This window comes from Moschus berezovskii, chromosome 4 (genome assembly GCF_049115385.1).
Source record: "Moschus berezovskii isolate FMDL1 chromosome 4, NW_MosBer_1.0, whole genome shotgun sequence".
Classification (NCBI taxonomy): Eukaryota; Metazoa; Chordata; class Mammalia; order Artiodactyla; family Moschidae; genus Moschus; species Moschus berezovskii.
In genome coordinates this window covers 10,555,551-10,572,898 of record NC_142463.1, presented here as the reverse complement: position 1 = coordinate 10,572,898, position 17,348 = coordinate 10,555,551, and the positions used below count along the sequence as shown (strand labels likewise).

Here is a 17,348-nt window from a genome sequence, read left to right as displayed (position 1 = left end):
CTCTTTTATCCCTGTGTCAGTAAGTCAATGATTGGGGAATGGGAATTGGTTCATAGCCTCCCAGGCAAAAATGCTTCTCTTATGGTTGATGGAAGTTGTCCAAAGAAAGGCAAAGTTGTGAGTTGTTATTAATCAAGATTTATGGAAGCTAGGGTACAGCAGCTACTACAAGTAGGTAAAGGGATATGGGCAGGGCATCGACATTATCTCATAGTATCCCTGAATATTTAGGGGTGGACCCCTGATTTCCAGTCTTGGTCCCAACCTTACTAAGCTCACAGAGTCCTTTGAGTATGGGCTAAGTTGATGCTTCCGTGTCAAGCTTGGGAGTCTTGGCAAAGCTGGTAGCCTCCCGTACTATGACCACATTCCCTAGGTACACTGCAGTCATTCTTCTTTATGATCCTGCCAAACTTCCCAGAGTTTATTAAGGAGCAGGATACGACTTCTTATACTCATGGAGCCAAAAAATCCTGCATCTCCTTCCCATCTCAAGAAAAACAAAAAGCAAATCTCTCTTCTGAATGTCCCTTTGATAAGTAAAGAAATTGAGGCTCAATGAATTTTGCACCAAAGTTGGAAGAGGTAGAGCTGGGACCAGAGTTAGTGCTGATTCACAGGCCTCCCACTACTTTGGAGGTCTGCAAACTATGTTTCATGAGCCAAATCCATCTCTCCCTTTCACCTTGTTTTTTTGTAAATAAAGTTTTATTGGAACATTGCCATGTTCACTGATTTATATATTTGCTATGACTGCTTTTGCACTACAATGGCATCACTGAGTAGCTATGGCAGATACTTGATGGCCTATAAAGCCAAAAATACTATCTGGTTCTTTACAGAAAAACTGACTACATCATGCCATTTCTGGAACTTCTGCAGGCACTTTTTCTAACATTCAGTTATTCTAAGACTTTAATTTAAGGAGGGATTCTCCCTAATTCTTAGTGAAATAGAACAAGTTATATCTTGAAAATCCAGTTTCTTCTATTATAATGAGAAGTTAGAGGATCTAGTTTGACTTAGCTAGAGGGGATTTCCTGGGGAGGAGGACGAATGGCCAGCTTACAAGATGCTTGGGAATCCTTTCTTTTTAAGGTCTTTTTAAAAAATCGGGTTTTCCAATTCAGAATTCCGTAGCCTTTATGAATGAATGGATGAACAGATAAATATTGGTATATGCAAAGGAAAAAAGTTCTGGAAGGATACAGACATCTGCTAAGTATTTACCTCTGGTGGGAGGAGGAGAGAGAGTTACTTCACTTCTGTGTTATTTGTGTATGTATAGTATAACTATGTAATTTTTGCCACTGTAAAGCACAAACAAAATGACAGAAAGGGAGAGAGGCTTAAGAGGCTGCTTCCCCAGTGGTGTTTAAGAAAGGATCTTTCTAGGGTGATGGATGCATCTGTGTTCATAGTGAGATGGTCAATTTAATGACCTCACTTTCCTCTGGCATAATCCCATGATAGATTGGCTGCCCCAAGCTCCTCAGGCTCTGTGTTCCTCCTTGGGCAGAGAGCTGGAAGAAACATTCAGAAGGGAGTAGGGACTACACATTTTTGCAGAAGCAAGAGAATTGCATGGTTGTGTTCAGAGATATAATTGCAACCAGTTTTCCATTTCTGAATAAGCTAGTATGATTAGTATGAAGACTCAATTATTAAACCATTCAAATATCAGAAACTAATCATGGACTATATTAGTTTTCCCCAGAATGGCTGAAACATGTAAAGGCATGGCTGTACTTTTTCCTATTAAAATAAAAGTAACACCTGAGCACTATGAAACATTCAAATAATATAGATAAAATAAGTAAAATAAAAAGTGAAAATGCTCCTTTCAAATCACTGTTATCAGATAGCAACTATATATAATTTGAGGTTGGAAGAACATAAACACATCTTTTATTATTTGTCTTCATGTTTAGATATTTAATTCAGTCATATTTTACAATTATGAAACCTGTAAAAAGGGCTCCTTTCAAATTTCAAGTTTATTTTTCTCTAATCTAGCTTGCAGGAAAGGGGTTTCAGGAGCTATTTTACCGAGATCCGAAGGGAAATTGCCAGCTAAAGACGCACACCTTTTGGCAGACGCATAAGCTCGGCACTTTATATACAGCGCATGATTTCCTCCTCAAGCGAGTTTTAAACTCCCAATTATAAATAAACTAGGTATTACGTAAGATTACGTAAGGCAAGTGCCCGGTACTGCCGGGATCGCAAGAGACCGGAACAGGCCAGAAGCCGAGAGCAGCGTTTAACACACCAAACGCCACCCCCACTTTCCAAATTCTCGCGACAGTTGTGCGTCATCCGGGAGCGCCGGTGGCCGGGACTGTCGCGGGGCCTGCGACGGGCGGACTCTCCTCGGAGGTGCTGTCTCACCCGTGAGGCGGAGAAGCCGGCCAGCCCCGCGCTCGATTGAACCTGCAGTCCCCGGCCTCCTGCCACCATGGAGTACCTCATCGGCATCCAGGGTCCCGACTATGTCCTTGTCGCCTCCGACCGGGTGGCTGCTAGCAATATTGTCCAGATGAAGGATGGTGAGAGGAAGCAGGGGAGGCCAGGCCGGCCTGGGTATAGGGACAGCCGGGAGGAGTTCGTGGGAGGTTGGGTGAGTACCGGGGAAGTCTGGGGCATGGAACCCCAACTACCCTGGTCAGCGCTTACCTAGTTTTAGAGTTAGGAGACAGGCAGACAGGCTTAGGGCCTTGACTTTGGCTCCTCCCAGGGCTCCTGGGTCAGTACTGTGCTCCAACTTTAGCTGAATGCTTGCTAGGCGAGTGTTGATTAAGGGAATTCAGTTTAAGTGTTTAAGCGCCAGCCCGGCTCCAGGATTGCTAGACCCCCTAGTCTCTGATAAATTTCTTGTTGTCGGTGCTGAAGAGGTTAGATTGTGACAGCATAATGTGGGATCCTGGGGAGAGTGAGAGATTGTGGGACTAGAAACCTGCCATTTCCCTTCCACTGTCTGTATCTTCTGGAGATAGCTCTGATCCTTCTTTTTCAGGGCACTGGCTACCTAGTTTTCCTTGTATTTAAGTAGCTAGTGGAGTTAGGAAACTGGAGCCCCGTCACTCATTTGCTTTATGACTTTGTACAAGTTATTTGGCAGTGCCCAAATTTCCTCATCTGCTAAATCGGGGTTAGTAACACCAACCTCAAAAGTTTGTTGAGAGGATTGAGTTGAAAAAGTTTTGTGCAGATGTTTAACACTATGATAGATTCTTGGTAGTAAACATATTGAGCACTTGTATACGTGTTGTTTTAAGCAGTTTACATTAATTCATTTAACCTTTTGGAATGGATGCTGTCACATTGACGGTTCTTAGGCATAGAGGTTAAGAAGCTTACCTAAGGCCTCAGGTGACAGAACCCCAGTTCAGACCTGTGCAGTTTGACTCCATATTTTTAAAAGATTTTGGTTGCTTGTCTGCGGAATATTAAGAGTGCATTTTCACGATTCATAGATATCCTACTTTTGAAAAAGTATTATCTGTTGGCCCAGATGATTTAATGTTTATTTGACAAATAGGTTTGGGGCACCTATATGTCTGTTGCAGTGCTAGGTGCTGAAGGGGTGCAAAGAAAAATAAGATGTGGCCCTTATCTTAGAAGTTACAGTTTATTAAAGGGTTCAGATATATGTACAAATAATTATAACACAAGTTAAAAAATGATGCTGCATATGAAAAGTACATTCAAACTTCTCAGATAGTGCAGAGAAAGCAGAGATTGTTTTATCTCCTTCAGAGGAAGAAGCGATTTACAACTAGAGACTAGGGACAGCTTTGAGGGCAGGTAACAGTTCATTCTTGGCTTAAGGAAAGGAAAATTATCAAACTGTTAAACATTTATGGTGTGGATTGTGTTCCTCAAGTCAAATTACTTTATGAAATTCCACGATTAGTTTGTAGAAGTTTTACTTGTAAACCATGTTTTCCAAAGGAGTCAATTTGTTTTTTAAGGGTAAATCTGTCCATTATTTTGAATACTAAGGCCTTTGACATGCAAGTGAGTTTAGCATGAAGTAGTTTAGCAGTAACAAATTCAGTACATTTATAGGTGTTCTGTTTCTTCACAATAACATATGTGAAGCCACTTCAAAAAATAGAATGTGTTTTAAGCCTACTTACATACACGGTACTTTTAGATGTTACAGGGTATGCAGTGTATTTGGTATAATCCATAAAGGGGTCTAAGACATTAAGAAAACCAGGAAATACATATTACAAGATGATTTTGTATGATAAAAAGAAGTATCACCAGTGAGTATTAGGTTAGCTTTTAAATTAATGGTTTCAAAAATAAATCCTTATGGTATTCAGAGAAATCACTGTGGTATAGAAGGAAGATGAATTTGAGTTAGTTCTTTAAAAATGGTTGAAAATAATTGTATTTAGCTCTAATTTTCCCTATAGTGTTTTCAGATATAAAAATGTTTATGATAGAAGCTTTGGAATTGTATAAGGACTTTTTCCTACCTTTCATTTCATGAAGAAACTATATAGGGTAGGCTGGAAATGAATTAACCTTTTGAGATTCAGTTTTTTGGCTTGTCACTGTAAGATATTTTGATACTATAGAGAAGATGTTTCCCAGAGATTGCTTGCTTGTTAAAGTGGCGCAATATTTCAGTTTGGTTATATGCCACATTTCATTTCTCTTATCTTCTTGCCTGTATAGAATTGCTTTTAAATTTCTCACAGTACCTCAGCTCACACAGATTGCTCTTTTTTTTCCTGAATTCCTGTAGCATGTATAATCTGAACTACATTGTCTCACACTGAGTATGATAATGTTGTACATGTACAGTTTTCCCCACCTATGAGTTAGGCAGGGGTAGGTGACAGTATCTTCATTTTACACACTTTGAAACTGGCTTAGAACTGCCATATGATCCAGCAATCGCACTCCTGGGCATACACACCGAGGAAACCAGAATTGAAAGAGACACATGTACTCCAGTGTTCATTGCAGCACTGTTTATAATAGCCAGGACATGGAAGCAACCTAGATGTCCATCTGCAGACGAATGGATAAGAAAGCTTTGGTACATAGACACAATGGAGTATTATTCAGCCATTAAAAAGAATACATTTGAATCAGTTCTAATGAGGTGGATGAAACTGGAACCTATTATACAGAGTGAAGTAAGCCAGAAAGAAAAACACCAATACAGTATACTAACGCATATATATGGAATTTAGAAAGATGCAAATGATAACCGTGTATACGAGACAGCAAAAGAGACACAGATGTATAGAACAGTCTTTGGGACTCTATGGGAGAGGGTGAGGGTGGGATGATTTGGGAGAATGGCATTGAAACACGTATGTTGTCATATGTGAAATGAATCACTAGTTCAGGGTCAATGCATGTTATAGGATGCTCGGGGCTGGCATGCGGGGATGACCCAGAGGGAGGATAAAGGGAGGAGGGATGTGGGAGGGGGGTTCAGGAGGGGGAACTTATGTAAACCCGGGGCGAATTCATGTCAATGTATGGCAAAACCAACCAATATAATATTGTAAAATAATTTGCCTCCAATAAAAAATAAATTAATTACCAAAAAAAAAACACAAAACATTGTGCATCTCCTGGGATTTAATAAATCAAGCCATATTTTTAAAAACCAGTCATTATTCAAAGATCTAATATGAAAATTTTATGTAAAAAATAGTCACTAATATGTTTTATGCAAATATACCCTGTTTCAACAATTCTAAAAAAAAAAAAAAGAAACTGGCTTAGAAAGGGCAGATGATTGGCTCAAGTTCAGACTTGAGCTCAATTAGATTTGCTCAACCCAGACTATGAAAATCTCTTGGGTTCCAATCTAGAGTATTGTATGCTTACATTGCTTATTTTGTTGTCCACTTGTTTCCTGTATGTGGATCTTATATGTTCTTTTTCAAGGATCAGAAATTGCCTTGAGCTACATAGCCTGTTTCCTGCATGATTTAGGGAGTCGTTAGCATCTTCTTTTTTTCTTTTTAATACCCCCTTCACCAGTCACTATACAATGCATGTTTAAAAAACACTTTTTTGGCCTTGAATTAAGTTCATTTCAAAATTGAACAGTTGCAGAGTTTACTGTTTCAGAATCTAGCATTTCTTCTAAGTATGACATAAATTCTTTGTAAACAGGCCTCCCCCCCAGATAGGAAGCTTTTTTTCTCATTATGACAATAAACATATTAAGTAGTGTTTTCTTACAAAGATGATGCATATGAAGTATAAACATTACAGGAAATATTAATAAGCATAATGACAGAAATAAAAATTGCCCATACTTCTGCAACTGCAGGAACTCAGATACCAGCGGCATCTAATACTCTTTTGGTTCTTTTTCTTTGCATAGATGATTTATCTATAAGTGAATTTTTTCTTTGTTAAACAGTCTTTAAATCTCCTGTAGCCTTTAACAAATAAAAGTGTTTCAATCTAGGAGTTTCAAGGCAGCTTGATACCATCTACAGGCACATTTTATGTGCGCTTCCCCCCTAAAGTCTAGGAAGCCTTATTACTGGTATCTCCAGTTCTCAAATACTTGTAAAGTATTTGACTATAGCATTTGTTTTTTAAATCCTGTTAAGAGATTTTGAGGTTTCAGAAGCTTTCAGACAGGAAGCATGTCTCCCAGCGAAGATTATTCAGCACTATTTGACAAATGAAAAGTGAAAGTGAGAGTGAGAGAGAGAGATTTAGCTTTTTTCTGAAGCTACGGACTGAATATGGAGTTTTCTTCCTTGGGCACTAATTTCTATCTGAATATTTATTTATCTGTTTAATCTGAATGTGTCTGCTTCAGCTAGATAAGATTATTGGGATTTTTGAGGTATTTTTAAATAGCTTAGTACAATATTTGTTAGGATTTTTGCTTTAGCACTCACTGTAACTTCCTCCTTGCTTTGTAAATGGAGTTGGTTTACTTTTTAAGGTGATTTATATTCTCAGTTGATTTTTTGTTCTTCCTTGAAATGGTTCCTTAATTGCAGCACTGGTTCTTTCCATATATACTTTGTTTATATAATAATTTACATTCATATTTGTAGAGACATTTCAGGGTTTTGGAATCTGAGCCTACAGATAATGGCCATTGGCTTGATTCCTTCAGTTTCTTTAGTTGTTGTTCATTGCATTTCAAGGGCCTTAATGTTTTTATGTGTATTTTCAGTTATCAGCTTTTACATATATTCTCCACCTGAAATTTATGTTAATAAAATGTGCAGATGAATTTAACCTGGAGAGTGAAAGAGAGTAATTGATACAGTTGCCTGTCAAAGTCTTCATAAAACAGTTACTCATAAAATTCAGTGTGGTAATTGATAAACCTGTTGGTAGTTGCTGTGTAATAAGAATAACTTTCTGCTAAAATAATTTCTAACACTGTTTTTTCTTTGAGCAGATCATGACAAGATGTTTAAGATGAGTGAAAAAATCTTACTCCTTTGTGTTGGAGAGGCTGGAGACACTGTACAGTTTGCAGAATATATTCAGAAAAATGTGCAGCTCTATAAGATGCGAAATGGTGGGTAATACTTAGAATGTGGCTCTGGTGGTTTTTTCTTTAAGGTGTACTGAAAGAGAATATTCTGTACTGGTAGTTCTATACATGTGCTCTTATTTTTATTTGAGTCTTACTATTTTTAAAGCCTTAGTTAGATCCTCCTTCTGGTCCTAAGGAATTTCTACAAAAATCTCAGAGCAGAAAAGAGAACTATTACAATACTGATACATGGGGGATAAAAATATCCTCACCTTGAAAAATTAGCATGATGATATGAGATTTTTAAGTTAGAGAATGTACTTGAGCTACAGTATATATGAAGTCTCAGAACTAAAAGACCTAAGTTAAACTTGGTTATACTGTTTTTTTATGTGACAAATCACTTATCCTCTCTGGACCTTTACTTTCTTTATCACTAAAATGGCATTATTGGGAATTCCCTGGCAGTCCAGTGGTTGGGATTCTGTACTTCATTGTAGAGGGGATTGTTTCGATCCCTTGTTGGGGAACTCAGATCCCACAAGCTGTGCAGCATAGTCAAAAAATAAATAAATTGTGTTGTTATAATAATATTAATGAATAGTATGTATGAAAATGCTTTGTAAACTTTATACTCTGTGTAATTATAGGAGATTTACTGTGTCATAAAAGGGTTCTGCCTTGCCTGTCTGGTAGGTTCTTGTCTAGGGAGATAATTAGAATTTTTGTGAGATATTTTGTGAACTCTCTGGGGCTAATAAACTCTTATCCACTGGGAAAGCCTTCCTGTGAAACAATACTAGCCACTAGCCCTTTGATCCAGGAAAGTTTATAGTGATGTTTCAGCAGAAAGAACCTTCCTTCTAGTTACTTACTTCACAGTGTAATAATACTGTTATACACAGAACTAGTATAAATTAAGGAGCTTAATTTTAATATAATTGTATGTATAAAATGACTGGATATGATCCATTTGTATAGTTTTTTCATGCATTCAGTTCTATAAATATTTTCGAGGGCCTCATCCACGTTAAGCCTTCTGCCTAGTATCACAGAGAATTCAAAGATGAATAAGGCTCAGTTCCTGCCGTTAAGGAACCTAAAGTACATGGTATTTAGGTTTAAGCAAGTTTAAAATACTTTTTTTTAACTTTTTATTTCCTAATGGGATATAACCAACTAACAGTGTTATGATAGTTTTAGGTGAACAGTGAAGGGCCTCAGCAATACATGTACATGTATCTTTTCTCCCCCAAATTCCCCTCCTATTCAGGCTGCCACATAACACTGAGCAGAGTGCCATGTGTAAAATACTTTAATAATTACTTTTTAATGATTACTTGTTGTTTACATGGCCCCCATGAAGGATCCCAGTGTTTCTGAAGTACAGTTGGTAGAGCAATATTTCCTGTCCTGTCCCAGGAGAGGGCGGAGTAATAAACAAGAGAGTTTCTGTTACGTAACTTTCAGGGTTTAAAGTCAATGCATAAAACTCAAATTGTATATGGTTAAAATTGCCCTTAAAACTCTTTAAGTTACCTGTCAAATATATTTTGTGTATGTAACCCTACACAATATAGCGTGTACATTTAAAATTCAATCAGTTCAGTTCAGTTGCTCAGTCGTGTCTGACTCGTTGCAACCCCATGGACTGCAGCACGCCAGGCCTCTCTGTCCATCACCAACTCCCAGAGTTTACTCAAACTCATGTCCATTGAGTCGGTGATGCCATCCAACCATCTCATCCTCTGTTGTCCCCTTCCCTGCCCTCAGTCCTTCCCAGCATCAGGGTCTTTTCAAATGAGTCATCTCTTTGCATCAGGTGGCCAAAGTATTGGAGTTTCAGCTTCAACATCAATCCTTCCAATGAACATTCAGGACTAATTTCCTTTAGGATGGACTGGTAGAATCTCCTTCAGTCCAAGGGACTCAATAACTGAGCCAAAATAAGGGAAGGAAAGAAAATCTATGTGCAGATGGTCAGGCATCAGACTTTTCTGCCTTTTAAGATAATTGTGAAATCCTTAGCACTGTTTAGAGATAGTGAGATAGAGAATCGACAAGTATTCCTGCTTGTTCAGAGTTGTTTTCATTCTAGTTTAACATGTACTAATAGACTTGTAAGGATGGAATTCAGTAATATATGTGAAAGCACCTAGTGTAAGCTCTGAAATGTAATAGCTGTTCAATAAATATCTGTTAGAATTTTAATCTGCATCTTGCCTGATGTGACACTGGTATTGTGAACGTTGTAGGAAATAATCACATGCACTCTTTCCAAACTGGCATTTTCTTGTGGGTCTGCTGAGTTGTGGGTCATTCTTGTGATGTTTGATACTAGCTCCATTTTATGCTGGAGTGTTAATGTCCAGAGTGTTACTAAGGCACATCTGATGCCATTCCTCTGGGATGTACTTTTCTTGGCATTACAACTTTATTTAGAGGTTTTATGCTGGAGAGCCTCTATTTTTAAAATGTTACAGATAGCGATAGAAACAATTTTCTCCCTGTGGCTTGTGGTTTTGAAAATCATATTACACTTCTTAATAAAATTACTTCACTTAAAAAGAAGAAAATGACTGAGGCTATTCTAATTTCCAGCCTCTCTTTCCCAGTATCTTTTAAAAATAAACTAAAAACATTATCATCTCAAGCCCTCTTTCTTTTATATATATGTGTATAGAACATCTGTATATATTTGTACCTCTTTCCTTCTACACAGGAAACCACAGTCTGTTGCTGAATGAATAGCTTGATCAGGGCGATGAATTCAATCTCACTGTAGAATAGTTACCTTGGTTCTGTTTTATGCCCAGTAATCACTGCCGGTACTAACTAGCTATTTCCCAACTGTTGACAAAGGCTACCCACTCCAGTAGTCTTTCCTTTCTCCAGGGGATCTTCCTAACCCAGGGAGCAAACCCTGGTCTCCCGCATTGCAGTATTCTGGCCTGGAGAAATCCATGGACTGTACAGTCCATGGGGTCGCAAAGAATCGGACGCAACTTAGCAGCTTTCACTTTTACTTTCCAGCTGTTGACAACAAGTATGTATCTCTTGTACCAGGTTATGAACTGTCTCCCACGGCAGCAGCTAATTTCACTCGCCGAAACCTGGCTGACTATCTTCGGAGTCGGGTAAGCAATACAGCAAGCAGCCTTAGGAACAGAGAAATCTATGCTTCTTTTCTATTCCTATTACACACGAGTAGTATTTTTGCCCGTATTTGGCCTTCCTGAGCCCTTCCTATTGCTACTTGTTATTATTCAGTCTTGTGGGATTTGTATTTTCTTTCTGCATAATTGCTAATTAAAGCCCAGAGGGTGAACATAACAGTTGCAGAGAATTTGGAGGGGGCACACCAACAGGAAGGTCTGGCAATGGCCTTTTAATTTTCAGTGTTTTCACAGCAAACCTTGTTTCTTAATTTCTGTCGTTGGATTATGTGGTGGTAGAGATGAAACTTTAAAATACTATTATATACAAACTTTATTTTGAGAGTAACCGTGTCTTTCTATGACTCTTCTTACCAGTGCACACAGAATTATTCCTCTTTGCTTAGTCTGGCCTTGTTGTTATCTTAGAACTGTCTTTGCTCCATTGACAGCATGTTAAAAGATGCAACGTCTTAAAGGTTCAATGAAAAAAGAAAGGGGAAAAAGAGGATTGAATGTATTAAAGATTGTGTAGGATGTGCCAAGAAAGTTTGTATGGTTGCTAAAGGTGTGCATTATTCCCTTCCCACAGGGACTAAGTAAGTAGAGCTCTGCCATGTGACTTTACCCCCTGTGCCTGTTTACTCATCTATGAAATCGTGATAACTTCCTAACCCCACAGGAGTGCTAAGATAATGAATGCTTGTAAATCATAATATTTAACATTCATATGACTTTTGCCCAAAGCGTTTTGCTTAATAATTTAATCTACTCACTAGTCTGCTGAGATATATAGTACTTAATTCTCTATCACTGATAGGGATGAAAAGCATAAAGTGGCAAAGGGATTAGCTGCAGGTCACACAGCAGGTCAGGCAAAAGCTACACTAATGGTACCATAATTACTTGCCTGTTCTGCCTTGACAGCTACTTGGTTTTTCTGTAGTGTTTCTAGAACATAATTTTTTTTCATCTGTACTTATTTAAGCTGATTTATGACAGATCAAAACAAGTACAGGTTTTGATTTGTTACTTATTACAGATTTTAAAGTGGTTTATTTTCTAGTGTCTAATGCTGAATTGAGAGCTTCTCAGTAAATAGAATCTCTCTTTACTAGCTTCAACCAAGGAGTTTGTGCAATATGAAAAATTGTGAAGTTTGAAGAGAAGCTAAAAACAGGATGAATTGGGTAGAGGGTATAAATTTGTATATGTTGGTTTAATCTGGGTGAAAGATCAGTGGCTTTTCTTATTTACTCTTCCCCAGGAGAGGTAAATGGATAAGATACAACCTTTCCTGCTTCTTAGAAGTTCCTGTGGTATTCAGTGGAGAGTATACTGTGGCTTGCTGTGTAGAATATCCCTCTGACTTGCCAGGCAGAATTGGAATAAGAATTCCAGCTTTGGGCACAATAAACACTTTGTCTTAAATGCTGCAGACATTAAGTGAGTTAAGCTCCTTTTAGAATTGAGATAAGAGTGGCAGTGTGCTTTATGCAAATGTAGTGAATCCGGTTAATCTCCTAGCAGAAATGTTTGATGTCTTAACAAATAAATATCCCTTGTAGACAGTGACATGGGCTCTAGTAAACATTGATTACCTCTGTCTTGTGCTTCTAGATCCAATCCCTGCTCCCCCACCTTCCAATCAAAAGAGATTGTTCTAAAATACTAATTCATATTTCAGTCATTTTATTATGAGGAGAAAGGTGATGGTGGTTTTTCAGTCTTTCCAATAAGTACAAAATCACTAGATTTGGCATTTTTATATAGTCACACCATTTGGCACATGATACTTATTTGAGTCAGCCAGTTACCATGCATAATTTCACGTCCATAGCTCACATTGTTTGCTCTCCAGTTTGCTATGTGCTATGCTGTTTGCCAATCTTATATAAATTGGTTCTTTAAGATACAGACAGTTTGGCCTGTTGGTTAAAAACAGTATCTGGATTTACACTGCCTGGGTTTAAATCTTTGCCCACTGACTTGCTAGCTGTGTCTTTGAACAAATTCTAAGCTTAATTTCTCTGCTTATAAAATAATGGTACCTACTTCATGGAGTTACTATGAAGATTAAATGAGGTAATCATGCAAAGCTGTTAACAGCGTATGACATATACCTAATTAATACATTTATTTGGTAAATAAATTAATAAACTTTTGTTTTTATGGTTCTGTTACTATTTGGTTAAAGAAGCAATTTAATAGTTTCCTATGGGAGATTGTTTCTTGTGCAATTTTAGTTCAACAATCTGCTAGTAAAGAGTGCTATTAATAAGGGAAATAGAATTAAACCAACATTGATCATATATTATGTGCTCAGCTCTTTTCTATATTGACATAGTCCAGCAAGGTAGCTACTAGTCATATATGGCTATTTAAATTTAAAATAATTAAAATTATCTATCAAAAGATGAATGGATTAAAACACACACACAAACACACACACACAGTGGAATATTACTCAGCCATAAAAAGAATGGAATCCTGCAGTTTGCAACAATGTGGATGGGCCTAGAGGATACTATGCTTAATGAAAAAAGTCAGACAAAGACAAATACTCTGCTACCATTTGTATGTGAAATCTAAAAAACAAAATAAATGTATATAGCAAAACAGAAGCAGATTTACAGATACAGAGAACAAACTATTGCTTACCAGTGAGGATAGCAAAGAGAGGAGAGGCAAGATAGGGGCATGGGATTAAGAAGTACAGACTACTACGTATAAAATAAATAAGAAGATTATATTGTAAAACAGGGAAATGTAGCTATTTTATAACTTTAAATGGAGTATAATTATAAAAATATTGAATCCCTATACTAGACACCTGAAACTGATATAATACTATAAATCAACTATGCTTTAATGAAAAAAAATTGCTTCAGTTTAATTTTAAATTCAGTTGCTAGGTGAGAGTCTCTTGAACTTTGAAAGAGAAATAAACTTTTGTTTCTTTAAAGAAAAGACTTTGGTTCCTTAGTCACATTAGTCACATTTTAGTCACTCAGTAGCCACTTGTGGCTAATGGCTATCATATTGGAAATTATAGATATAAAGTTTGCTAGTGTAATGGCAACCCACTCCAGTGTTCTTGCCTGGAGAATCCCAGGGACGGGGGAGCCTGGTGGGCTTCCGTCTATGGGGTCACACAGAGTCGGACACGACTGAAGTGACTTAGCAGCAGCAGCAGCAGCAGTGTAATTGAATGATCCCTGATACAGGAGGTATAGCACTAGCTCTCCTATGAGCTAGATGAAAAACCTTCTGGCTTTTCTTTCCAGGGAGAAAGAAAATATGGGTAATTTTTATAGTTTCTTTCAGCTCCCAGATAGTGTGATTTAAAGATCTAATGTCAAATACTACAAAACTATAGTAATCAAAACAAGGTGATATTGGCACAAAAACAGACATACAGATCAATGGAATGGAATAGAGAGCCCAGAAATAAACCCACATACTTGTAGTCAGTTTATTTACAACAAAAGAAGTGAGAATATACAATGAAGAAATGATAGTCTTTAGCAGGTGATATTGGGAAAGCTGGACAGTTAAATGTAAATCAGTGAAATTAGAACACTTTCTCATACCACGTACAAAAATCAACTCAAAACTGGTTAAAGAGCCAAATATGCGACATGACACCATAAAACTCCTATAAGAGAACATGAGCAAAACATTCTTTGACATAAATTATGGCAAGATTTTCTTAGATCAGTCTCCCAAGGCAAAAGAAATAAAAGCAAAAATAAAGAAATGAACCTAATCAAAATAAAAGCTTTTGGACAGTGAAGGAAACCATCAGCAATATAAAAGGCAACCTACGGATTGGGAGAAAATATTTGCAAATGATGTTACTGACAAGGGGTTAATATCCAAAATATATTATAACAGCTCATAAAACTCAATATCAAAAAAAAAACAAACTATTTAAAAAGTGGGAAGAAGATTTAAATACACATTTCTCCAGAGAAGATGTACAGGTGACCAATGGGCACATGAAAAGATGCTCAACATCTTTAATTATTAGAACGTGAAAGTCGCTCAGTCATGTCTGACTCTTTGTGACCTCATGGACTATATATAGTCCATGGAATTCTCCAGGCAAGAATACTGGAGTGGGTAGCCATTCTCTTCAAGGGATCTTCCCAACCCAGGGATCGAACCCAGATCTCCCACATTGCGGGCAAATTGTTTATCAGTTGAGCCATGAGGGAAGCCCAAGAATATGGGTAGCCTATCCCTTTTCCAGCGGGTCTTCCTGACCCAGGAATCGAATGGGGGTCTCCTGCATTGCAGGTGGCTTCTTTTAATTATTAGAGAAATGAGAAAGGCAAATCAAAACTGCATTGAGGTATCACCTCACACCAGTCAGAATGGCTATCATCAAAAAGTCTAAAAACAAGAGGGATTTCCGTGACGGTCCAGTGCTAGGACTCTGCTCCCAATGCTGGGGGCACAGGTTTGATCCCCACTCAGGGCACCAAGATCCCACGTGCTGTACAGAACCATCAAAAAATAAAAAGTTTACAAATAATAAATGATGGAGAACGTTGGAGAAAAAGGAAATCTTGCACATATTGGTGGGAATGCAAATTGGTGCAGCCACTATGGAAAACAGTATCCCTAAAAAAGTATAAATTGCCATATGATCTGGCAACCCTACTCCTGAGTATACAGCCAGAAAAGACAAAAGCTGTAATTCGAAAAGATACATGTACCCAAGTGTTCATAGTAGCACTATTTACATTAGCCAAGACGTGGAAACAGCCTGAGTACCCATCAACAGATGATTGGTTTAAAAAGATGTGGTATGTATACACAGTGGAATATTACTCAGCCGTAAAAAAGAATGAAATAATGTCATTTGCAGCAACAAGGATGGACATAGAGAATATCATATTAAGTGAAATAAGTCAGGTAGAGAAAGACAGATATTTTATTGTATCACTTATATGTGGAATCTAAAAAATAATACAAATGAATCTATATACAAAACAGAAACAGACCCACAGACATGGAAAACAAACATACGGTTACCAAAGGTGAAAGGGAGGAGTAGGGGTTAAATTAGAAGTATGGGATGAACAGAAACAAACTACATGGAATAGATAAGAAGCAAGGATTTTGGAAGAAAAGCTACGAAAAGCCTAGCAGAGTATTAAAAAGCAGAGACACACTTTGCGGACAAAGGTCTGTATTGTCAAAGCTGTGGTTTTTCCAATAGTTATGTATGGATGTGAGAATTGGACCATAAAGAAGGTTGAGTGCCCAAGATTGATGCTTTAGATCTGTGGTGCTGTACTACAAGGAGATCAAACCAGTCAATCCTAAAGAAAATCAATCCTGAATATTCACTGGAAGGACTGATGCTGAAGCTGAAGCTCCAGTACTTTGGCCCCCTGATGCGAAGCGCTGGCTCACTGGAAAAGACCCTGATGCTGGGTAAAACCGGGGGGAGGAGGAGAGGGAGGCGATAGAGGATGACATGGTTGAATGGCATCACCAACTCAATGGACATGAATCTGAGCAAACTCCGGGAGATAGTGAAGGATAGGGAAGCCTGGCGTTCTTTAGTCCATGGGGTCGTAAAGAGTTGGACACAACTTAGTGACTGAACAACAACAGGAAACTATATTCAATATCTTAACCTATAATGGAAAATAGTCTGAAAAAGTAAGTATATATAACAAGTCATTTTGTTCTACACCTGAAAGAAACACAATATTGTAAATTAAAACCATACTTCAGTTAAAAAAATAAATCTGACATCAAGACCATAACTAGGACTTCCCTGGTGGTCCTGTGGTTACGAATCCGCCTGCCAGTGCAGGGGACATGGATATGATTCCTGATCTGAGAAGATCTCACATGTCGGACAACTAAGCCCTTATACCACAATTACTAAGCCCACACTCTGTAGCCTACGAGCTGCAACCGTTGAGCCCATGTGCCACAACTCCTGAAGCCTGTGTGCCCTAGAGGCCATGTTCCACAAGAGAAGCCACCGCAGTGAGAAGCCCCTGCACAATTAGAGAGTAGCCCCCACTCACTACAACTCGAGAAAGCCTGAATGCAGCAATCAAGACCCAGTGCAGCCAAAACTAATTTTTTTAAAAGACCATAACTAGACTTGAATTTTTTTTTTTTAAGTGAAAGGGAAAGAATATATAGGAAAGAATTTCAGGTATCAGTTGTTTCTAGAAGTGACTTGTCTCAGCACTCTGGCCTGAAGTTGAGTGTGTTTAGTCTGGTTAATAGTAGGCAGGTATTGTGTGCTCCTGTCCTAGAAAAACCCTGTTGCCTTGAGCCTTCTATTCAAAGGACAATATTGTCCTCATGCCTTTGGTAGCTGACACAAAGACATCATCTGTTTATTAGTATTGGTGAGGTCTTGTGATCTTGTGAACAGATGGCCCAGGTGAAACCTTGGCTTTGCAGGTCTTGTCCCCTAAATGCAACCAACCATTTGTTACTTGTGATTAAAATATCACTAACAAGGGTAATTTCACAAGCTTTTTGGCAAATGTGGTTAGCAGGATGTGACATGACACAGCACTTCTTTCTTCCTACATGTGCCTTCTCCCTTGAGGCCTCGTCTCCTCTGCTCGCCCCCATCTCACCCATGCCCAGGCTTGCCTTCTAGCTCACCTGCTCCAGATGGGCGGCACAGTGGGAGGACACTGGCAAAG

The 17,348-nt window shown here is 38.2% G+C and overlaps 1 protein-coding gene across 1 annotated transcript in view; it reads left to right on the top strand.

Annotated features, from left to right (window-relative positions):
* The first annotated feature begins 2,313 nt into the window (after nt 1-2,313).
* The window catches only part of PSMB2 (proteasome 20S subunit beta 2), a 35,816-nt gene continuing 20,781 nt past the window's right edge, over nt 2,314-17,348 (top strand). Inside the window, exons 1-3 of the mRNA XM_055402449.2 lie at nt 2,314-2,549; nt 7,418-7,540; nt 10,565-10,635. Coding sequence (XP_055258424.1) covers nt 2,459-2,549; nt 7,418-7,540; nt 10,565-10,635 — 285 coding nt within the window. The 5' untranslated portion in view covers nt 2,314-2,458. The remainder of the gene's footprint in view (nt 2,550-7,417; nt 7,541-10,564; nt 10,636-17,348) is intronic.